Here is a 24,668-nt window from a genome sequence, read left to right on the forward strand (position 1 = left end):
AGGTTAGATGCCTTCTTCGATGGGTTCTTTTGTAGATCTTAACCTTGGTAAGTGAAACTAATTATATACTTATAACTTGATAGCTCATTAATTACTGGTGCAAAGAAAGCATAAATGTTTTTAGAGGGTGTCAACAATTTCCAAATTTAATGGATCGTTGCGGATCAGCGAGTGGTTAACAGCAGTCACGAGTCCTAACAAAAACTAATTTCCATCTCCAAAAAACTGTTAAATTCACTACTTATAATACTCAGTATCACGTTTCATGTTATCATTCCACTGCTCATATTGTAAAACTCTTGCAGCTTGCTTGTGAGTTGAATTATCTACGTGCCATGTGAAGACACACACTTTTCATTCATTTACATTGTGTACACTTTGTGTTGTATATCCTCTTGTTTTCGTTAGCTGCCGACCAGATCGCTGTTTCTTTACTAGATCCGGAACAGACCGGAACAGTTTAAAAAATCCCTATTTTACGACATAAATTCTGAGCCGTATTATGCGGGAACACAGTTTAAGGTATGATGATTGCTCTCAGTGGGGCAACATCAACAGTGCCATACTGACCACACCTGTTTCAGGTTGGTTTTAATTGTACTGTTGCGTGTATTGCCGCCCTTCTTTCCTCTGTAAGTTGCAGGCCTAGAGGAGATTTTTAATAGATTTCGGAAAATCACGCCAAATGCCGGGAATGAGCTGTCTAATTTTAACGGTGCTATTCTGAAAAATGGCACCTAATATTTGTGTATTTATTTATATATACGTGCAGTCCGAAAATACACATTCATTTTACATTGTATACATTTCCTCGCTTCATTATACATTCATCATACATCGCATAGTTTAAATTGATACAATGAATAATACATGAACAACATTTTCTAGTTTACATTGTTCATTTTACAGTTCACTAACTGACATGGACAGTTTACATGATGTCTTCTCACAAATAGAAAATGGTATGAAAATCCGACCACGTAAATCAATCCTTCGTTATTTATTGAAAACACGAAATTTAATGAGCTAGTGGATATAATAAACGGTTTGAGACTCATGATTATTTGAACGATTAATTGGTTAATTGATAAATTAACATTTATCGTTGTGAAGTATTTGTTCGTAAAATTGTCGACATTTTTACAATTTTACTGTTGAAAACAGATTTTAGCTGGATCACACAATTGCAATTACGATTCAAGTTTGTTCGTTTGAAATTCAAAACTGTTCACTGATTGTAAACTGATCAATGATCATTAATTAAAATACATATTTAAACTAGAGATCAACGATATTTATAAATTATCTAATACTTTAGATTAAATTTCTAATAATTCAGACGGTAGTCCAATGAAGAACGGAACGGATCAGATGGTAGCTCCCACCGCCCCGGCTCAGAAGTACGTGACTTTTGATGAGGATGAACCCAGCACAAGGACCTACGATAACACCCAGCCATTCACCGGTTAGTACCGGGTAGTTTTACTGGTCATTAATTGGTTATTAATTGGTTGTTAATTGGTTATTTACTGGTCAAATAGAGTAGGTTACTTTAAGGATTCTGATTAAGAGTTCTGAACTAAGTATGTTACTGTGTGTTAAAGTTCTCTATTTACAAAACTCGGGAATAATAATATTCCAGTGCAGGAGTTGCTTATAATTATGCAACTCCCCGAGAATTGGCGGGTTATTTTAACTCGTGAAGAAACTTCACTTTCTGCTACAGATTTAATCAATTAATCTGTGATATTGTGATCATGTTACTGACAGTGAGCATACCCTGGCAACCTTAGTGTTTTTTGAGATGTTGTTATTTTCAGTTACAATATTGAGGTATGATACGGGTATGTTGAAGTGTTAATACATATAATATAATGGGGGGGGGGTGACATGTCTCCAATGTCTCCCGCACCTTATCTTTTCGAAAAAGACAAAGACATTGGAGACATTGGAGACATTAGAGACATTGGAGACACAGCTTTTGGAGACATTGGAGACATTTGGGACATTTGGGACATTGGGGACATTAGAGACACAGCTTTTGGAGACATTGGAGACACAGCTTTTGGAGACATTGGAGACATTGGGGACATTTGGGACATTGGGGACATTAGAGACACAGCTTTTGGAGACATTGGAGACACAGCCTCCTCCTCCTCCTCCTCCTCCTCCTCCTCCTCCTCCTCCTCCTCCTCCTCCTCCTCCTCCTCCTACTCTTCCTCCTCAGTCGTTCTCCTCCTCCTCCTGAGTCCTCCTCCTCCTGAGTCCTCCTACTCCTCTTCGTCCTCCTCCTCTTCCTCCTCAATCATCAGTCCTCCTCCTCAGTCCTCCTTCTCATCTTTCTCGTCAGTCTTCCTCCTCCTCCTCAGTCCTCCCCAAGTCCCCCTCCTCCTCAGTCCTCCCCCAGTCCCCCTCCTCCTATTCAGTCCTCATCCTCCTCCTCCTCAGTTCTCCTCAGTCCTCCTCCTTCTCAGTCCTCCTCCTGAGTCCTCTTCCTGAGTCCTCCTCCTGAGTCCTCCTCTTCCTGAGTCCTCCTCCTCCTAGGTCCTCCTCCTTCTCCTCCTCCTCCTCCTCCTCTTCCTCCTCAGTCGTTCTCCTCCTCCTCCTGAGTCCTCCTCCTCCTGAGTCCTCCTACTCCTCTTCATCCTCCTCCTCTTCCTCCTCAATCATCAGTCCTCCTCCTCAGTCCTCCTCCTCATCTTTCTCGTCAGTCTTCCTCCTCCTCCTCAGTCCTCCCCAAGTCCCCCTCCTCCTCAGTCCTCCCCCAGTCCCCCTCCTCCTATTCAGTCCTCATCCTCCTCCTCCTCAGTTCTCCTCAGTCCTCCTCCTTCTCAGTCCTCCTCCTGAGTCCTCTTCCTGAGTCCTCCTCCTGAGTCCTCCTCTTCCTGAGTCCTCCTCCTCCTAGGTCCTCCTCCTTCTCCTCCTCCTCCTCCTCCTCAGTCCTTCTCCTCCTCCTCCTCCTCCTCCCTCTCAGTCATCCTCCTCAGTCATCCTCCTCAGCCATCCTCCTCAGCCGTCCTCCTCAGCCATCCTCATCAGTACTCCTCAGTCCTCCTCCTCAGTCCTCATCCTCCTCCTGAGTCCTCCTCCTCATCCTTCTCCTTAGTCCTCCTCTTCCTCAGTCCTCCCCAGTCCCCCTCCTCCTCCCATTCACTCCTCCTCCTCCTCCTCAGTTTTCCTGAGTCTTCCTCCTGAGTCCTCCTCCTCCTCCTGAGTCCTCCTCCTGAGTCCTCCTCCTGGGTCCTCCTCCTCCTAGTTCCTCCTCCTCCTCCTCAGTCCTTCTCCTCCTCCTCCTCAGTCCTCCTCCTCCCCCTCAGTCATCCTCCTCAGCCATCCTCCTCAGTCCACCTCAGTCCTTCTCCTTTTCCTCAGTCCTCATCCTCATCCTCCTCTTCAGTCCTTCTCCTCCTGGGTCCTCCTCCTCCTCTTCATCCTCCTCTTCCTCCTCAGTCCTCAGTCCTCCTCCCCATCCTTCTCGTCAGTCCTCCTCCTCCTCAGTCCTCCCCAGTCCCCCTCCTCCTCCTATTCAGTCCTCCTCCTCCTCCTCAGTTCTCCTCAGTCCTCCTCCTTCTCATTCCTCCTAAGTCCTCCTCCTGAGTCCTCCCCCTCTTCCTCCTGAGTCCTCCTCCTGGTTCATCCTCCTCCTAGTTCCTCCACCTTCTCCTTCTCCTCCTCAGTCCTTCTCCTCCTCCTCCTCCTCAGTTATCCTCTTCAGTACTCCTCAGTCCTCCTCCTTCTCAGTCCTCCTCCTTCTCAGTCCTCCTCAGTCCTCTTCCTGAGTTCTCCTCCTCCTCCTCCTCCTCAGTCCTCCTTCTGGGTCCTCCTCCTCCTAGGTCCTCCCCCTTCTCCTCCTATTCACTCCTCAGTTTTCCTGAGTCCTTCTCCTGAGTCCTCCTGAGTCCTCCTCCTGGGTCCTCCTCCTCCTAGGTCCTCCTCCTTCTCCTCCTCAGTCCTTCTCCTCCTCCTCCTCAGTCCTCCTCCTCCTCCCTCTCAGTCATCCTCCTCAGCCATCCTCCTCAGTCCTCCTCCTCCTCCTCAGTCCTCATCCTCATCGTCCTCTTCAGTCCTCCTCCTCCTGAGTCCTCCTCCTCCTGAGTCCTCCTACTCCTCTTCATCCTCCTCCTCTTCCTCCTCAATCATCAGTCCTCCTCCTCAGTCCTCCTCCTCATCTTTCTCGTCAGTCTTCCTCTTCCTCCTCAGTCCTCCCCAAGTCCCCCTCCTCCTCAGTCCTCCCCCAGTCCCCCTCCTCCTATTCAGTCCTCATCCTCCTCCTCCTCAGTTCTCCTCAGTCCTCCTCCTTCTCAGGCCTCCTCCTGAGTCCTCTTCCTGAGTCCTCCTCCTGAGTCCTCCTCTTCCTGAGTCCTCCTCCTCCTAGGTCCTCCTCCTTCTCCTCCTCCTCCTCCTCCTCAGTCCTTCTCCTCCTCCTCCTCCTCCTCCCTCTCAGTCATCCTCCTCAGTCATCCTCCTCAGCCATCCTCCTCAGCCGTCCTCCTCAGCCATCCTCATCAGTACTCCTCAGTCCTCCTCCTCAGTCCTCATCCTCCTCCTGAGTCCTCCTCCTCATCCTTCTCCTTAGTCCTCCTCTTCCTCAGTCCTCCCCAGTCCCCCTCCTCCTCCCATTCACTCCTCCTCCTCCTCCTCAGTTTTCCTGAGTCTTCCTCCTGAGTCCTCCTCCTCCTCCTGAGTCCTCCTCCTGAGTCCTCCTCCTGGGTCCTCCTCCTCCTAGGTCCTCCTCCTCCTCCTCAGTCCTTCTCCTCCTCCTCCTCAGTCCTCCTCCTCCCCCTCAGTCATCCTCCTCAGCCATCCTCCTCAGTCCACCTCAGTCCTTCTCCTTTTCCTCAGTCCTCATCCTCATCCTCCTCTTCAGTCCTTCTCCTCCTGGGTCCTCTTCCTCCTCTTCATCCTCCTCTTCCTCCTCAGTCCTCAGTCCTCCTCCCCATCCTTCTCGTCAGTCCTCCTCCTCCTCAGTCCTCCCCAGTCCCCCTCCTCCTCCTATTCAGTCCTCCTCCTCCTCCTCAGTTCTCCTCAGTCCTCCTCCTTCTCATTCCTCCTAAGTCCTCCTCCTGAGTCCTCCCCCTCTTCCTCCTGAGTCCTCCTCCTGGTTCATCCTCCTCCTAGTTCCTCCACCTTCTCCTTCTCCTCCTCAGTCCTTCTCCTCCTCCTCCTCCTCAGTCATCCTCTTCAGTACTCCTCAGTCCTCCTCCTTCTCAGTCCTCCTCCTTCTCAGTCCTCCTCAGTCCTCTTCCTGAGTTCTCCTCCTCCTCCTCCTCCTCAGTCCTCCTTCTGGGTCCTCCTCCTCCTAGGTCCTCCCCCTCCTCCTCCTATTCACTCCTCAGTTTTCCTGAGTCCTTCTCCTGAGTCCTCCTCCTGAGTCCTCCTCCTGGGTCCTCCTCCTCCTAGGTCCTCCTCCTTCTCCTCCTCAGTCCTTCTCCTCCTCCTCCTCAGTCCTCCTCCTCCTCCCTCTCAGTCATCCTCCTCAGCCATCCTCCTCAGTCCTCCTCCTCATCCTTCTCGTCAGTCCTCCTCCTCCTCAGTCCTCCCCAGTCCCCCTCCTCCTATTCAGTCCTCCTCCTCCTCCTCAGTTCTCCTCAGTCCTCCTCCTTCTCATTCCTCCTAAGTCCTCCTCCTGAGTCCTCCTCCTCTTCCTCCTGAGTCCTCCTCCTGGTTCATCCTCCTCCTAGTTCCTCCACCTTCTCCTTCTCCTCCTCAGTCCTTCTCCTCCTCCTCCTCCTCCTCAGTCATCCTCTTCAGTACTCCTGAGTCCTCCTCCTTCTCAGTTCTTTTCCTGAGTTCTCCTCCTCCTGAGTCCTCCTTCTGGGTCCTCCTTCTAGGTCCTCCTCCTTCTCCTCCTCAGTCCTACTCCTCCTCCTCAGTCCTCTTCCTCGCCATCCTCCTCAGTACTCCTCAGTCCTCCTCCTTCTCAGTCCTCCTCAGTCCTCTTCATGAGTCCTCATCCTCCTCCTTCTCCTCCTGAGTCCTCCTCCTGGGTCATCCTCCTCCTAGATCCTCCTCCTTCTCCAATCATACATCTACGTCTCCAGTGTCTCCAATGTCTCCAATGTCTCCAAAAGCTTTGTCTCCAATGTCTCCAATGTCCCCAATGTCTCCAATGTCTCCAATGTCTCCAAAAGCTGTGTCTCCAATGTCTCCAATGTCTCCAGGACATGTCTCTGCACCCTATCTTTTCAAAAAAGACAAAAGACATTGGAGACATTGGAGACATGTCACCCCCCCCCCCCCCCCTATAATAAGGGTAATAAATAAATCCAAGTACATATTTATAAATATAATACGCTTCGGCAATAAAAACATACCGCAAAACGATATATTGAAGCGTGACTTAGTATGGAAAACAAAATTATGTACATTGTAAATCTGATTGTTGCTACTCAAAGTAATATATTATTAATATTGACCTTGGTACTTCTGGAATATTCATGGGTGTTTAAATAAAAAGTTATTAAACGTTTCAGAACTAAAATAATAACTATTTTTTAAATAACTTATTTTCAGCCCCCACAGTACCCAGTTACGGCAACCCTAGTGGTAACTATGGTAACGCCCCCACATACGGAGATGCTCCAAGTGGTAACTATGGTAACACTACTGAGGATGGTTACATGCCGAGTGGTGGTGGTGGTGGTATGGTTACTGAAAACACTGGCCAACCGGTTAGTTAAAATATGTTAAAAGAAACAAAATATATAATATAATCTGAAACAAAAATGTTACTTCCGTACAACTGACTATAATCGTTTTAATTAACGTCCCCGATAATCACATCATATTACATTTACTAACTAGTACCTATACTGACTATCCCATACCGCGCCAGTAAACCTTTGGAGCAAAGACCAAACACCAAGGATAAAAGTAATCGGATCAACTAATTTCCAGATATTTCACCCTCCCTAGAGGCTATTGCAATTTGTAATGTTATTTCTTACCGTTTAATTATATTCTGGTGAGTCTGGTCACGTAAATCATGAAACACCTCCCCGTGTAAGAAAAAATTATTACTAACTCTGTATCTGCAGTGTGTCATTGATATAACATTATTAAATAAGTTCTTACGTATCGTATTTTACCGCTTTAATTTCATGAGTTTGTCAATTCGTTTTTCTCAGTGTAACTTAAAAACATAACTTTCGGTAAGATTAAACTAAGATTGTTGATGTGACAGGGAAATCCATTATTTCGTTCCATTATCATCCAGACGAGACTGTCTTGTTTGTATGATTTACGACAAACTGCCAAGTAAAGAACTGGTAAGTTAAGATAATGTTTCAAACGTCAAAATATTCAACATCATTCCTTGTTCTTGTCAAGAACCTTTCATCTGATCAGTTGAGAAACCTTCCTTGTCCATTGAATCTACTTAATTTGTCACTTTTTAAATGGACATAATGTCCTGTTATTAACTTAAACTAGTGTCCGTAATTGAACAATTATTTAATATAATGAGACAGCTCGTGTAGCTATTTGGGGCCAGGCTTCTACAGGTTTTCTGGGCCGTGGTTGGTCGTTTCGCCAGTATTGGGGGTAACTTTGCATTTTTTCAGTTAAGGATGGCTATTTCTTGACATGGTCTTGGGTGCTTCAAACTAACTTTCTGATCTTTTTATAAATGTTACCATTCTTGCCGTCGCTTAAAATCACTGCAGCTGTTCAGTGTATGTTTGTGTATGTCAGTGTATGTTTTCTAAATATTCCCCCGCAGCATCAATATTCAATATGCCGGTTCATAATTAAAGAATTTACTTCGTTAAATCAAATTTAGGATCAATCGTTAACGTTAATACGTAGACTTGCAGCCTCGCTTTCAACCTTGATTACCATATTATACAGATTACAGGGCCTAAATCCCTTAGTCGTGAGAGTACCCCACCCCTCTGACTGATTTATCAATAATATCGTAACTGTTAACTTGATCTATCAATCTTTCGTTGTGTGTAAATAGTGCATCGAATATTTACCTTCAGCTTTGGTTATTTTCGGAACAGTAAGGGGCAAATATGTTACAGAGTCTTTGTAACAGAGTCAAGGTTAACGTTTGAATGTTTGAATGTTTGTGCGATTGTTCCTATCCGGATATTGTTCATTAGCCGCATAGAATAGATTCAATGTTAATTATTTGTTCAAGCAACTTGACTGTTGGATGAATTAATACAACTGCTTAATGAATGTTTCATTTGTGGAATGGTTTATTTCAATAAATTCACATTGTTTTTACAGTTTAAGTAACCAGTTAATTACATAACTAAGTTAGTTTTCGTAAAACATTGCCGAATATTTCCGATCATTGATCCTCAAATATGGAGACACAGCTGCGCCGGAATAAACATTTCGACCTTTGTCCTTCGCCAACAAAATACGTGATATGTCCTTACCCACTGCAACCTTACCTAATATCATTGAATTTACACTTAATTTTACCAATATTACATTACTTTTCCAACACAACACAACAATGTAGATAATATCGGGACACGGCAATGACAAACTAGTTCACCAACAAAGTGCCCTCGGTGCCCTCTCGGCCCTTACTTCAATTACTTCAATTTGCGGGTATTATCGCGTGTTGTTCGTGTAGCGGGCTTTTCTCATATCCCTGGATCAGTTCCCGGAACATTGTTAACTCGATTGATCACCTTAATAGTTTACATTCTTCGGATAATGATGAGGAATAGGTTCTTCCTGTGTATCTTTGCAGTGTGTGTGTGAGTGTGTTGCAGAATAATATTGTGTGTTTCTTTTGTTTGGAGTATGCCGAGTATCATTAACTTGATGTTGTTCATCACGATACTTAGTCTGTTTTCAATCTTTGATTAGTTGTGTCAAGCAAAATCTGTTTTCAAAATATATTTCAGTCTTTCTTTCCAGCTAATGATGCACAACAGGAATGTTTTTGTTATATAATTATTGCATTTTTTGTTGGTCTGGTAACTTAACTATTCAATGATCTACAGAAATATAACATTAGGTAAGATTAAATTAAGGGAACAACTTAATATAGCTCAGTGAATATACACGAGGCGTGTGAGGACTAGGTGGCATTGTGGACTGTTCACTGTAGGATCTTTATTCCTGTCATCGTAGCTTATCTGTTGTTGCGGGATTTTGAACAGATAAGTCACGTCCGTTATTCGTAGTTTCTCCCTTGTTTCTTCCTTGTTTCTTCCTTGTTTCTCCCCTGTTTTTTTCTTGTTTCTTCCTTGTTTCTTCCTTGTTTCTTCCTTGTTTCTCGCCTGTTTCTTCCTTGTTTCTTCCTTGTTTCTTCCTTGTTTCTTCCTTGTTTCTCCCTGGCCCTTGTTTCTCCCCTGTTTCTTCCTTGTCTCTTCCTTGTCTCTCCCTTGTTACTCCCCTGTTTCTTCCTTGTTTCTCCCCTGTTTCTTTCTTGTTTTGGTGTCATTAGTTTGTAGCTTTTTTTGTAATATTTCTATTTTGATCAACTTTATTGTAATTGAGAGTAACTGCGTCATTTGAATTGTGCAATAATCCTCAGATTTACACAGATTTGTACTTTGTAGTGCACACGAAAACAGTTATTTAGAATCTGTAGAAAATTATGCATTATGAGCATAAGAAACATAATCTCAATATTAGGAGGATGGCACAAAGGACGTGATAAATCGCAAGAATTTCATGTAGCGATGTACAGCCGTGAAGGAACATATTCAATAGCTGTATTTTCATGTACCTTACTCGTTGCTTTCAAAATAACTTCTTAAATTTGTGAAGCAGACCCTGGTCATTAGGAAAGTTCGCACGAGATGGACCACGTTTTTCCCAATTTAACTTTAGAAGTTTGCCACAGGATTATTCAGGAAGAACTTTTAAGATAGGCATATGATATTTCACATGTCTATAGTTCAACTAATTGAGTTTCGATTAATAAAATTATTGAAGCATTTAGTCGAGGGCAAATTGAGGCTAACAAGTCATTTTACATTTTACAGAAGTAGACTCGGCAATTTCTGAAATGTTGAGCTTGAAGAGGATGAATCAATCTTTATTGTTGACACATTAGATAATCACAATACCGAACCTGCCCGAACGTATACACAAAAGTATACGTCTTGTAAGCCTCATTTCACCCTTTCAAAAGGTGGTTAGCTCACCTCGAATATTTAAAGTTTAGATCTCGATCAACTATCAAGTATAATCACTATGGATTATATTTGCAACTTGGATATCATGGACGTAACATGAGAAAATTCTTTTTGAAAAGTGATGAGGCTAATTCTTTAGCTGCAATTGTCCCTCGCAGTTCAATCACTCTTACTGAGTCTAGTGATTGAGCTACGAGGTCGCCGAACATCTCATTTTAAAGCCGTGTCGATTTTCTATACGCATACTAAAAATCAAATGCGTAACTAAAACAGAAATGTAATTACAGAAGTTTTAAATATTTTGTCAAAAAACGAACTTTTAGGGGCGTTTCTAATGACCATGGTCAGGTACTCGTTGCTTTCATTTTCAAAATGACTTATTGAATTTGTGTGGCATCTCAATTCATAATTTGTGATTACGAGAATAAGGTACACAGAAAGTCCCCATAATTCACAATTATTTTGATACCTAGATCCAGATAAATGACCTGGGGTTTAGGAATCTGATCTGATTAGATTTACAGTATTAACCTCGATAATTGCAAACTTCACCTGTTTCCTGCTGTTTCACTGATAAGTGAAGCTGATGTTTGCCCAAAGCCCATTTACTTTCTTATGTATAAAGTTCATTTTGAGTTTTTTGGGTTATGCAGAACGCAGCTGTTACAATCGTGATTGTAATACCGTTTAAGTGTATTGTGCAAAAGCAGCATAATGACCCTCCCTACCTGCCAAAATGGTTTAATCCCATCTTTATTAAATTTAGTTCCCTTCTTCCTTTAAGAATCATAGTTTCGCGTGATCTCTTTCATTAGTCAACCAACTCGGCGTTACTGCGGTCTCCTAACTAAGTCTTAAGGCTCATGTTCATGTTCATTACCACTTGTTTTTACTTTCACATCCTTGGCCTTTGGATTAATTTGCCAAACTGTTCCTTTGATAACCTTCTTGATTTTGAGCCTTGTGGCACCGTCCCAAGTATGTCACGATAACGTAGAGTCTAGCGCTTTTCCATGGTTGGATTCCAATCATGGTAAAGCGCTAGACTCTACGTTATCATGACACCAGCTTACTCTAAAGATATTTACCATTTCTATTACAGACCAGCTCCCTACTGATTACTTCTTAGCCCCAACTTGCTTACCAGGTCCAACTTTATTTTTTATTGTTACAATGTTTTCAGTCACGTGATATACACGTGCTTTCTAATACATTATATTATAAAGATTGTTGAGAATCAGTTTACTCTATAATAATACTGTTGCTTTGTGAAACTCGTTCTTGCTGTTTTCTAGGTCTCTAGATCCTAGCTGCGGATATTATAATTTGAACGTTGATTTTGATACTTCAGATGTTATGCAGATGTTGTTTTGTATTCAGTGTTGCTAGTGCGCCTAGTTGCATAATACGAGCATTTTATGTACTAAAAAGCTAAAATGCAGCGTGCATGCTACACAATCAAGATTGGAAATGCAGTACTTATTGTGCGTTGCCGGATGCTTTACGAGTCATATCATCTAGCTTTGCCAATTTATTATTTTTGTTTCATTTTTGATTTGTAAAGTTGACCTGCAACTAAAATCTTTGATCTTGTGCTGTCTAGAAAATCATGCAAAATATGAACTCTAGTTTTTGTAAATCTAGCTTTGTCACTTGTCACTCTCACTTCGTCACCAACTATTAAACTTTTTGTCACTTGTCCTTGTAAATCAGTTAAATTATTTCATTAGCTCTTGTTGAAAAATTAAACCTCACTAGAAGAGACCGGGTTAGGAACTAATCTGTATGAGAGGAGTAAAAGAAGGCAGCCCTCACTATGACCATGGAACCTGTTCTAGGAACCGTAATAGAAAACCCCGGCGCTTCCTCCACACCTTTGTCACCACCACTACGCAAAAAGCGGTCCTCGCTCTCACTAGAAACTAATGGAAAGTTACGAGGAAACGCTATCTAAAGAGGGCTCTGAAGCAGAGTTCTCACCTTGTAAACTAGAATCAGTAGATGAGGTGATAGATGAGGCTATCAAGGATCTAAAAGAACCATTTTACACCCCAGTAAGCCCTCCCAGGGAGAAACGTAGGCTGACTCTCCGAGCTTACCCAGTTAGTACATCACCCCCAACAAATATAGTACCTCCACCTAGACCCTCATCTCCGTCTAACTCTGTTGTGTCTACTCGACCTTCTTCTCCTACAAACTCTATAACACCCCCAACACCATCCTCCCCGATACCAACCACCCCGACTAAATCACCTCCTCCTCGTCCTATATCTCCCCTCCCTCTTCTCCAATTTCTGGTTCAGCTCCTGATCTTCCCTCTTCTCCCATCCCTCCTCCTCCCTACAACGAATCTAATGCCTCGCTAAATATAGATAGTAGCTGTGCATCGCCTCAACTAGAGAAACGGGAAGGGATTTTCGATAAAATATTTGGGAGGACAGGAGATGCAAATGTAGAGGGGGGCCTGCAGGAGGAGGAGATAGAGTTAGAACGAGATCCGAATAGCATTGAGAATGTACCGGAAAAACAAAGCTGTGGAATGGTAAGTCGACAAAAATTTCGAAAATTATTTGAAATTGTTTTGATTATGTATGAAGCTCACAGTCTGCAAAATCAGGCCCCAGATACAGATTTTAATAAAATGTAGGCTTCCCTTCCCATTTGTCATTCTTCGAGCATTTAATTTTTGATAGTATTTCTAATTACCGCCCTATGCCCCTTAAATATCTAGTTAAGGATAAGTTTCAAGCTGATCCCTAGAATAGTTTACAAAATTAACTAAAGTCAGCTTTCTCCCAGAAATAATGAGTGAGAATTTGTTCCGTACTTTATGACATAATATACATAATATAATATACACTATACACGGTACAATGTACTGTACATATGCAAACTTGCACTGGCCGCTAAATATAGACAAGGGATCTATACTCTATACCCAACATTATAATCAGCTAATTAAATACATAGCGCAATCGACTCTCGTGTATATTGAGCGATTCTTACTACGTGACAATCGACATTTTTCTCAGCTGATACCCAGATAACTGGGCCAAATAACTTCAAACATTGTCCTTTGATTGGTACTCGACTCTGTAATTGTCCGTGTCAACGCCCTCAACAAACTACGAGTGCAGGGATACACGTGTTGGAATAGTCAACAAATATCTACACATCACATCTCCGCAAGCAATCCTATACCTGTCAATGTACTCAATAATATCCTCTCGAGTACTAACTTTTCTCTATTAATAGGAAATAATGTTATTCAATATTCTGAGTTTAATCACGATATTATGATAATATTAAACTACTGGCCAGAAATATATGCAAGGTTTGTAGTTCTTTAGTAAACTCTCAGCTAATGGCTCCCCGCTACAGTTCAACTCTTAACAAATCTAAATTTTAACAAGTTAGCCCCTAAAGTCATGACCGATATAAGTAAGCCTCTTGATTATATAACTACAGTATCATCGCTATGGTATTTAGGCTGGTTCCAAATTTCACTGAATCACGTTTCACATATACGTGTGTATTTCACTATACAATATACATACATTAAATACAATGTAAATAGTACTTTAAATAGTACATTAGATATAATATATTCCTTGTACAGCGCACAATTTTACAGCTACTCGTTGCGGGAATTGTATGACGGTATAACATGCATGATATCTGTAATCACGCAGTATATCTTATATAATATACAGTTTGTCTTCTAAATCTCCTCTGTAAATTAACGTATATAAGTCTAGATTCTTTGTAAGTCTAGATTAGCTTAGTTGCATTAGTTTATCGCTTGGTTTCGTATTTCGTAACACCCAAAAAACGGAAAATCTCAGTTTGTTGAGTAAACTTAAAGGATATATTTATAGTGTCGATGAAAAGGTGTGTACTGTGTAGATGTTTTGCAACCTTTTGTTTTTACTTATTGGGTTTATTGGGTTTTAATCTGCATTTCCCTGCTTTTTGGACAGTCAGTAGGGTAAATGACTCCATGATCTATTAATAACTCACAGCGAGGAATACATAATAGTAGGTTGAAATTGCAGAGTGTATAATTGTTAAATGTAATGTACACATTGCACCATATGTACACAATAATTTGTACATTTGAGGGGAACAATAGAACAAGCGCTAATTGTAATGCTCTTTATTTTGTAATGCTCTTTATTATTGACACTTTCATCTATTGCTCAACTATACAAAACACGTGAAATGTATACTCACTAAAGCTTGTGTATTAATGTATATTGTGTGTATCTTAATACACAATTGCTGGTGGAAGGACAAATGAAGGTATTCATTCGATTGTCCATAACTTCAATTGAAGGCGCGACTTATACTTACACAGGGCTTCTTTTGCTCCTGTAAATATTTTTATAAAATATCAATATTTAACTCAAACGTGCTGGCAGTGTTCTATCAGTGGTAATGTTTATTCCTACATTTTATATCAAGGATGCCAATAAAAAGTTGAAATCGTAACGAATATTTGTTTGCAATTGTGTCCAAAGCACAAATGTGTCCAAAGCACTTATGAAAAAGCATCTTATTGCTTATTAATGCTTGAACGAATTCTTCATGTAGTTTTTTTTTTTTTTTTATGTTGGGGCACCCACTTTACCTCCCTATTGGGAGGCTACGTCCGTCAGTTAGTGACTAACGTCTATTGGGGTTCCTCTGGTTGTAGGTGTCAGTAGGTTTGGGTCACTTGGCATGGGCTAGTGATCCCGCCCCTCCAGAGGATAAAGCCTGGTGAGCGACGTTTCCCGTTAGGGAAACTGTCATAATGCTCGTTCACGGGAGAACACCACCCATGTCTGGATGTTCTCCCGGGTACTCGATAGAACAGGCTGCCCCCTGTCATTCTAGTGGGCTGACAGGAACCTACCAGGCATGCCTGAGCCTATGATGTAATTCTCCCATTTCCTTTGTTGTTTTTGTGTTATTTATTTGTCTTTGCCATGCGCGGCTCAATTTCCGCGCTATACTAAAGTGCTGACTCACGAATTTACATACGAAATTTGTATTTTGAGTAGACCCTTTTTTTGTCGCAATTTGGCAATTTCTTTGTTCACGTAATTATTGCTAATTTACGTTTGCTGGAAATAATCTAAGTGCTATATCTCCAATAGCTGGCAGTTTGTCTGATTGTTAGATCCCCTCTAACTGGTAGCGGCCCTAAGGCTGGCAGTTTGTCTGATTGTTAGATCCCCTCTAACTGGTAGCGGCCCTAAGGCGGCATGTGAGTGAATGAGTGAGTAGTAAAGTGAGGTGTAGGAGAAGTGGGGAAGAGAACATGAATATGAAAGTATGATACACTGATGCCAGCTGACTCACCAGCAACAATGCAAGTCCAAGAAGAAAGAAGGAGAGACACTGTCCGTTATCTGGGTGAGTCACCACCGACAGTGCTCCCACTTCTGTGGGGCTGAGGGTGTTGGCTCCAAGAACCAGCCGTGAGGGAACAGCGCCTGACCCCCTGAGCTATGGTTAACTTGAGAATACCAGGACTATGCCTTTCTCCAGGCCAATCCGTTCAGTAACCAGCTGACCCAGCACCACCTCTGATGGAAGATGTGGTTCGGATTGGACTTCGCTAGGATTTGTTAGTTTTTCTGTAGACACTAATGCTCCCTCGAGGAAAGACATGAGCCCCGGCGAAACTGACCAAAAAACGTGGCAGGGATTCTCACCCTGCTTCTTCATGTAGTGCATCCTAGCCTGGGTTTGGACAGGATATGATTTCGAAATAGAACAACGTATACCATTGTAGTTTATAAAGTTATGCAGTCTCCACATACTGTGGGATACTGTCTAGCTACACCTCCAAATAACGCAACAATATGTGTGAAATGAGGTGGTAGAGTGCAATGAACCCTTACTTTAGCAGTTGTGTTATACAGGAGCGTGTACGTGTGTACGTGTGTACGTGTGTACGTGTGCCGAGGTTACATGTTGTTTAACAGCTGTGGTTGACGGTTGTTGTAGTATAATGGTGTTTCGTGTTTGTATCGCCTCCCTTCTTCCCTGTAGTTATAGTTACACGCTTTTTATGTGGTGAATAGTACCGTCGGAATTTTATTACATTTTTGAACGTGGATTGTTGAGTTATCGTTCATTTCAATCTACGGTCACTTCTTGTTTTCGAGGCTCAAGATAGGTAAGGTAAAAGATAAAAACTAAGATAACCGTTTGGATACCGTATTATTTTGAAGTACATATTGAACAGCTACATTTTACAAGAGGGTACTATAATTATAAGTTACACTCTGTTTGCCATGACGTGAATAACTTAGTTTCCATAACAATCTAATTACAATATGTTAAATATAATGTAATATTTAATATATTAAATATGATGTAATATTCAATATATTAAATATAATGTAATATTCAATATATTAAATATAATATAATATTCAATATATTAAATATATATTTACATTGCAGCGGCCAACTCTACTTAAACTTTAAAGTATATGTTAAAATATTATCAAGCGGACTTGACACATTGCAACATAACAATGAAACATAACTACTATAATTATACTTACAGTACAATGAAGAAGTAGCGTTACAATTACCGGACCCAGTGAACACATCGACTGACAAACAAACAGACAAACAAACAGACAAACATACCGCCGCTAAACTTGTATCTGGGCGAAGTTTAAAACAGGTTGAAAATAGCACCTACTATACTGCTTAACTATTACTTGACTACTACTACTACATTATGTAACTACATACTGTATACATTAGTGACTATATTGATGCTTTTCGTACAAACAAGTTAAACCAAATTCTTTATGTCATGTATCCTGTATATATACTACAACATATTTCTTGTGACAAGGAACAATAAAAAGTAGCGACAGTGAATAATTGCTTTGCAACATTTTACATTGGCACAGACAATCACATGATCACATGTTCCTGATCACATGTTCCTGATCACATGTTCCTGATCACATGTTCCTGATCACATGACTATGTAGTATTAACGCTATGTTTTTAATGGTATATTTGTTTGCAGTGCCTGTCAATGGAGCAACCCAAACTTGAGCAAATCAAGAAGTGGACTGTTCAGAATTACAAGTTTACCAAACAGCTTGTCAGTGAAAAGTTTGGGCATTCCACTAAAACCGTGGACAAGGATTTAGAAGTAAGTCCTTATTATATATCACTCGCATAGAATTGTAACTATTTGATAACCATAACCCAAAAACAACAAATCTCAAGTCAACCCACTTGATCTAATCAGACCCACGATGCGACAATGTTTCTGTATCACGCCCTATTACTATTTTAGCCAAAGTTGCAAAATTCGCGGTGTGCACTTTTAAGAAAATCAAGCGAAGCATTCTCACCAACCTTCTACCCCAGGACAGGATAGAAGAGTTAAGGTTATCTAAAGTACAGTATGGTAATATGTTAAGGGAAGCACGGGTAATGTTCGCCAGATTCGAGGCGCTGCTCACCACTCATCACAATATCCGGGCTCAGTTCCAGGTTGGTCATTAACTCATTAACTCGTTAGTTAATTATATATTTAATAACTTCTGTTTCTTAACCTGATGTCATGTCTTGTTGAGATGAGTAAAGCTGCAGATTAACATGCATCACACAAATAATATAATTTTTAAATTATAGAGTTGAAAATGTAAATATGTAAAATGTGTAAATGTAAAATATGCACCAGGTGGTTTTATAATTTAAATAAGAACGAGTATGGAATGAATGAAATTCTGCCATTATGAATATGCTGACCAATACTTTATAAAGATAATCTAGATTCTAGAATCTACTACTTTTCTCAATTGATCCAGAATCTTAAAGCATTACATTGTCTTAGACGCTGATATCTCACGCACCTGACCTTCAAGACCAGCTACAAGCAAGTGCCACAACTCACTCTATTTTAGAGAAAAACGGAGAGGGATTGCTGGGTATGACATATTGCTGACTGCTTTTCTGAACCATCTTTTAATTTCTCTACTTAGTTTATCTTGATCTCCAAACTAGCTTCGATGACAAACATTAATGATTGATTTTATAAAATAGCACGTATCTGTAATCTGTATAGAGATCTTATGAGTTTCTCTAGAAATTAGTCTATAATTAGTCTGTAATAAGTCTACAATCTATAATAAGTCTATAATAATAACTTCATTTAACATAAGATATGTGTTGCAGGTGCTATTAAAACGTTCGTAGACTCGCTCAACACCTTGGTTAACGTCACTATTCAAGACACTTTTCTCACCATCAAGTATGTGATAATTAATTAATTAGTTTATCAATCGATAATTATTATTCGATCATATTTACAGTCAACAAGTTTAGAGTACTTTTTGAAACCTATTATCGACTCATAACTCATAGGGTGTCTCAAATATAATGTGCTATTTCTTTCTTCAGAAACTACGAAAACTCACGTATTGAATATGACGCATATCGTAACGATATAGTTACTCTACAAAATGCGCCCCAAACTGAAGCAAATAAGAATAGGCTTTTAGAATTACAGGTTTGTTTATGACTCTTTCAATTACAGACTCTTAGATATATATGTTTTTATTCACCTCTGCCATTCAGTTGTACGAAGGTTGACAGTTAAAAGCTTATATCGTAGTTATCCTTTGCTGCAACCTGATATAAAATTGGTCACGTGGTTATACACGTCACAACGATATGATTGGTGGAAATATTAACTTTATTTATTTTTCAACAGGTCATTTTTGAAAACAGAAAACAAAAGTGGGAGAAACTGAAACGGGACACGAACACAAAACTGGATCTTTTGGGGGAAAACAGGGTAATTATAATTTTTAGGGCTACGGTTATTATATAAATTATTATTACATATTGAGGAGCCTTCGAAGTTTGATCGTGTTTTCGGTTGAACGAAATTGTTAATTTACCTTGAGAGTCTCTTGTTCCTATTCCTTTTTCTGCTTTTCCAAAAAATGTACACGCTTTTCCACGTCGTCTTCCGACTCTTGATTTTATTTTTATATTTTGATTACACCTTAAAGTCAGCTGTCAGAATTTGAATGTTCTAAATCGCACTTGTGTTACGTAGCCTAGGAAGTATGAACTATTACCTCCGCAAGTATTTGAATGTTTAGACGTAACGCGCAGTCGTCTAATTAATTAAAGCTAGATAACACACAATTTAAGTAGTTATATGTCGATGTCACGCGCGCGCCGCGCAATTATATGCGCTGTGCTGCGCGATCGAATATCTTACCAAACGGCCACCTACGCGCTCATGTACGGAAATATTGAACGCACGTCACTTCTAGTGTATCCTGTGCCTATGGTGCCATCTACCTTACGAGACATATTTATATGGTACGAAATTTGGGGATTTTTGGAAAAAAATCCCCATATTTTCGTACTACCAAAATTGCGGCCGCCATTTCAAAATCCCACACATTAATTTTTATGTAATTGGCTTTAATAGGGCTTATTTGAGGTGAATTTGTCAAATAAGTTGTTTTACGTGTTTTGTGAGACAAGGATACGCATTTCTCAGGTAAATAGAAAGTTACTTAGTATAAAAATTACTGAATAGAAAATACTGGTTTTTCAGTGTTCCGTGAAAAACGTGCGTCAGATTCAAAATTATCTCACATATAATTTTATAAAGACTTCTATAACAACGACTAGTTTCACACTAGAAAAACATTAAGTACAAAATAGAATAAGGAAGACATGCAATTTTTAAAAATTCCATCAAAAACTGATTTTGATTTCTCTGAAATAATTTAGCGTGAAAATGCGACAATTTAATTTGGGGTACGAAATTTGGGGATTTCTGAAAAAAATCCCCATATTTTCGTTCCCCCATAATCCCCCCCAGGTTAGCCATCAAAGATGGCTAACCTGGCTCTTCACAGGACATAGCCCCCTAGCCTACTTCCAATACAAGGCAAACAATTTCACATCCCCCCGTTGTGAACACTGTCCAGAAGAGGAAGAAACCTCGGAACACTTCATGTGTCACTGTATAGGATACATGACCATTAGGCTAAGAATTTTCGGTAATATTTTTCTAACCTGGGAAGACATAGTATCAGCTAGAATTAGTACGGTTATAAAATTTATCGAGGCAACCAATAGACTACTAAAGGAGGATCTTTTCGAGGATCCCATTAACCACTAATACAAATAGGACATCTTGCAGTTTTTCTAGGCACTGACCGTCCCTGGAAGTCCCTGTCTCCCCATCGTTAACCCGTAAGGGGTTGCACCAGGGGCGGTGGTAACAGCACTTCAAGACTCTCGGAGTCTGTTGTCGATATCTATGTATAATATATTTATGGTATATAATTTGGGAGTCTCTCTCTCCAGCAGCAGGAGTTGGAGAATGGGGACGCGTTGCGAAAGCCACCGCAAGGAAGGCTTACAGTCGACGCCGACCAATCAAAAGAAAAAGAATTCCGATCCCCAGAATTATGATCCACATAAATATGTCTTGTAAGGTACTTAGGACGTCCGGCAAAAAGGGAGGGGGGGGACTGAAAATCCGGAAATTTTGGCAGAATTAACGAAAAAGTCTCATTTATTTCAACTCCTTGAATTTTATTTCAACTTTTTGAATTTTATTTACAAAAGTAGCTGGAAATCCGGACGTCCGGGGTAGGGGGGTGGTTTTGAAAATTCGGACACACCCGGACTGAAAATTTACAATTTTGGCGGGCGTCCTAAGTAAATCGCAATTGAAATGCGAAAGTATGCAATGTGCTTTTAAAAGTATATTATTGGCTTCGTCATAGTTTTGTCGAAACAATACCGAAAAAACCAGTCCCATAACTCTTACCATTTTCTTGATTAAGTCGGCCGGAAATTTCCCACATACACATATACACACACATACACACACATACACATACACACACACACACACACACACACACACACACACACACACACACACACACACACACACACACACACACACACACACACACACACACACACACACACACACACACACATCACCTGGCACACCCACACACACACACACACACATACACACACACACACACACACACACACACACACACACACACACACACACACACACACACACATCACCTGGCACACCCACACATTTATTGAGATTATTACAATTGATTGTAAAGTGTTTAATGCGTCTTTTGACTGGGTATTTATTGGGTAACTATTAATTTTAAGTACTAAAATATAATACTTCAATTTCAGTCGATGGTGATGAAAACACAACTGGAAATGTTCAACTCCGCAGTTATCGCTTACTTCAGTGGAAATGGAGACAAGCTTAGCGAGGTTAGAAATAAAGATCCTATACTCTTGACATTTGATAGTGCAAAATAAAGCTTATAAATGCAATGTCGTTACCTAAGGGACTTGACGTCAAGGATGAGCATAATTAATGAAAACCGTTTGCTTTGTTTCATTTCAAGGAAAATGATTTGATACAACTTCAATAGCAATTTCAACAACTCTCATTTCACTGCAGGTTTTAGCAGAATACCACATAAAAACGAAGAAAAGTTCTGAAGATGGTGACGCCACAACCAATTCATTTTTAGCTCGGAACGAATAATATTATCATATCGGGCCTTGTGGACCCACTGGACAAGATTTGTGTGTATTTCAGACATTTTGTATTCTTAAGATTTTAGAATTCATTCTCAACAAGTATTTCATGAACATTCGTCGTTAGCTCGTGATGGAAAGATGAACAGTCATTCAGGAATTGTTTGATGGTTTAGACCGTAGTGCATTTTATAAACTGAACATCATTGAAAATATTGGATAATTTAGAAGATTGGCTTATAATCCCTAATCAATTACTAAACCCGGCCGAATACCGACAAAATAACCGTTAAAATAACATCGTCTCATATTTAAGTATTAAATTATATGTGTCGGTGTGATTATACCATAAGACGGATTTATAACATAAGTGCTTAATTTAAGATTTAGTATCACTGTTCTCGACATACGCTGACAGAAAATTGAAGGATGTGGTTTATTTCTACAGTTTGAATTTGAGTCGGTGCATGTTCTCGTTTGGGTGTGGTTTGATATGCCAGGATACGGTGGTTTATCTACATAATTGTTAGCAGTATCCAAGAAGCTCGGCCGATCTATGCACTAGTCCGCGGACTGATCCACAGACAAGGATGTGTTTCACCCAGGGCCGGACATGGAGTTCTTTAAAATGAACAATTTTGAAGTCAATACATTTTCCTCTCGTCACAATGGAATTTTATGATGAAAATCAAATCAATCCTCTTTTATTCGCATTTTTAGGCTTAAAAGTGATTTTTAAGGATAAATGCTGAGTCGTTTAAGCCTAAAAGGTATTTCATATCGCTTATTATGTATCAAAGCTTGAGTTTTTTAACACGATGAGAGCATATTCACCAATATTCATTTAATGTATCAGTTCTGTTCTTGCTTTTTTTCCATAATATTACTGCATGTTGCGCATTATGCATGTCAATAAGTAAAAACTTTTGAAGCTATATTTAGAAAGTAGATCAGTAGTCTTCAAATTAAAGTTGAAAAAACGTAGATCACACAGTTTTGGAGTTTAATCATTCATTTATGTTGAAGTTAGATTTGAGTTGTGGAGTCTAATTTATGTTAGATTGAAGGTGCCGGTTCACCCACATTCCACAATGTCTAAATATATTGGTAGATTGTCTAGTGTCTACGAAGAATGATCACATATTCCTCCACGTGAAAGTAATCCGTTAATTTGATTTCTTTGTCTGCTGAAAGTGACGACTTGTGCTAATAAAGGGTAGACATTGCATTTTCAGCGTTTTTTTGCTGAATAAAATCAAACCAACTGAGATTATGTCAGATTTCGTTTTCACGGCTTTTCAAATGCAGAATCACGAATACTCGATAGCCTTACTTGGGCTGAATGTATGGTGCTATGGTAGTGCATTCGTGCTCATTTGTCACAGAATCCATTCACATTTCAGTGTATGTTCTATGTAATAAATCAGCCCTTAATCATTTGCATTCCGCTTCTCAGCCACAAATAGAGTTGGTTGGTTTTTGCAGAACCTGAAAATGTGAGACGACAGATTTGTGGTCCTAGGAGTATATCGATATTAAGGCGTTTTTAAGGAACAATAATATCTCTTGCCGGATTAACTTGTGGACTAATCCAAGGTTCAAGTAATTAATTATATGATTCCCCTTTAATATAAGCGATTTAATGGAACGTTTCTAGATCTAGATTGGGGTGCGAACATTATGCAATTTGTAGCATTACTTTATTGGAAGTTTAAGGATATTAAAAAGTTATGTTGCTTACATTTTTTGAATTTTTCCAGGAATATTTTGTAATTATGTGCGGGTTTTGTGATGTGGTGTCTCAACTAAATTTTAACTAATAATATTCGGTTTGAGCAAAAATGTAAGTGTGTTTATATTATGGATATAGGACCCGAATTTTATATTTCATATCACCACATGACAAATTTGTTTTCTTTTGTTCTGAATATCTCGTGGCTGGCCAGCCATATTGCCCTACAATGATCTTTTCAAATCAAATCAGAGAATATAAGAGAACATTGTCGTCATAGAACACTAGAAAAGTATAGCGAAATGGAGCCATGGTTGTAGAAGGGTTGTCATTTACAATTAGTTAGCTACGCGGCATTTGAGTATTACTATTTGGTCATCCTTCGTTTCATCTCACGGCTATTCTCACAACGTTAAAGCTGTAAATATAGGTCTCGTTTACTTAGTTAGCGTGGACCGGGAAGGTGAACACTGTTTTCGTCCACAGTTATTACTTTAATATTGTTATTACTTTATTAGCAAAAATTATCTACGTACTCTACGAGACGACGAAGACTATTGCATCATGCTTGCCTAACTCGTGAAGTTAAAATTTTTCGCCTCATGGTTCTTATTTTGGTACCGTCCAAACATTTTGTGGAGCCCCCCTTGTGGCTTTTTATACCCCCAGTTGTTGCACCCCGCATAATTGTTTGTCACATCGACCAAACACTGATAGAGGTGTGATATTGTGTACTTTGCTCCAAAATTGGACATTAATTCGATAAATATAAGGTTACCCTGGCCCTCACCCAAAATGAAAAACCGTTATTCAAACAGAAGCGGGTAAATACCCTGAGGAATAATACCACCCTCCTCCGTGATACCCTCCTATATACTCCTACATAGTATATACTATACAACCCATATATAATAAGAGTAGTCAAACAATGACGTGAACAATTATACCTCCATTGTTAAGCTACAATGCTGGTAAAGACTAGCATCTGTTATCACTATCTTCACAGGTGAAATTGTAAGAGTGAGACTAAGGGTGCAGGTGCCGGAAAACCCCATCCACCCTTACAGATACACAGCTGACAGCTATCTGAAGGTGGCTTCTAGCCTTCGTCTTCCGGCCCTGACTGTTAAATATCATTATCACGTCTAGTTACACGTCTGCAGTTGCCTGTATTGTTATACTTACAATCGTAACAAAACAGCAGCTTCAGTTGTAGTGACTAGTGT

At 40.3% G+C, this 24,668-nt stretch overlaps 1 protein-coding gene across 2 annotated transcripts; it reads left to right on the top strand.

Moving 5' to 3' along the window:
- On the top strand, positions 1-23,533 carry LOC134822309 (arfaptin-2-like). Of its 2 annotated transcripts, XM_063833289.1 has the most exons (12): positions 1-47; positions 910-962; positions 1,340-1,465; positions 6,514-6,671; positions 17,158-17,286; positions 17,508-17,633; positions 17,977-18,070; positions 18,318-18,393; positions 18,543-18,651; positions 18,856-18,939; positions 21,354-21,437; positions 21,631-23,533. In XM_063833289.1, exons 2-12 carry the CDS (start codon positions 923-925, stop codon positions 21,715-21,717), a joined length of 1,113 nt encoding a protein of 370 aa, XP_063689359.1. In that variant the 5' UTR covers positions 1-47; positions 910-922; the 3' UTR covers positions 21,718-23,533. The 2 variants fall into 2 exon arrangements, with proteins under 2 accessions (XP_063689359.1, XP_063689358.1); XM_063833288.1 differs by lacking the exon at positions 910-962.
- Positions 23,534-24,668: the final 1,135 nt, after the last annotated feature.

This window comes from Bolinopsis microptera, chromosome 10 (assembly GCF_026151205.1).
Source record: "Bolinopsis microptera isolate Bmic1 chromosome 10, MBARI_Bmic_1.0, whole genome shotgun sequence".
NCBI lineage: Eukaryota > Metazoa > Ctenophora > Tentaculata > Lobata > Bolinopsidae > Bolinopsis > Bolinopsis microptera.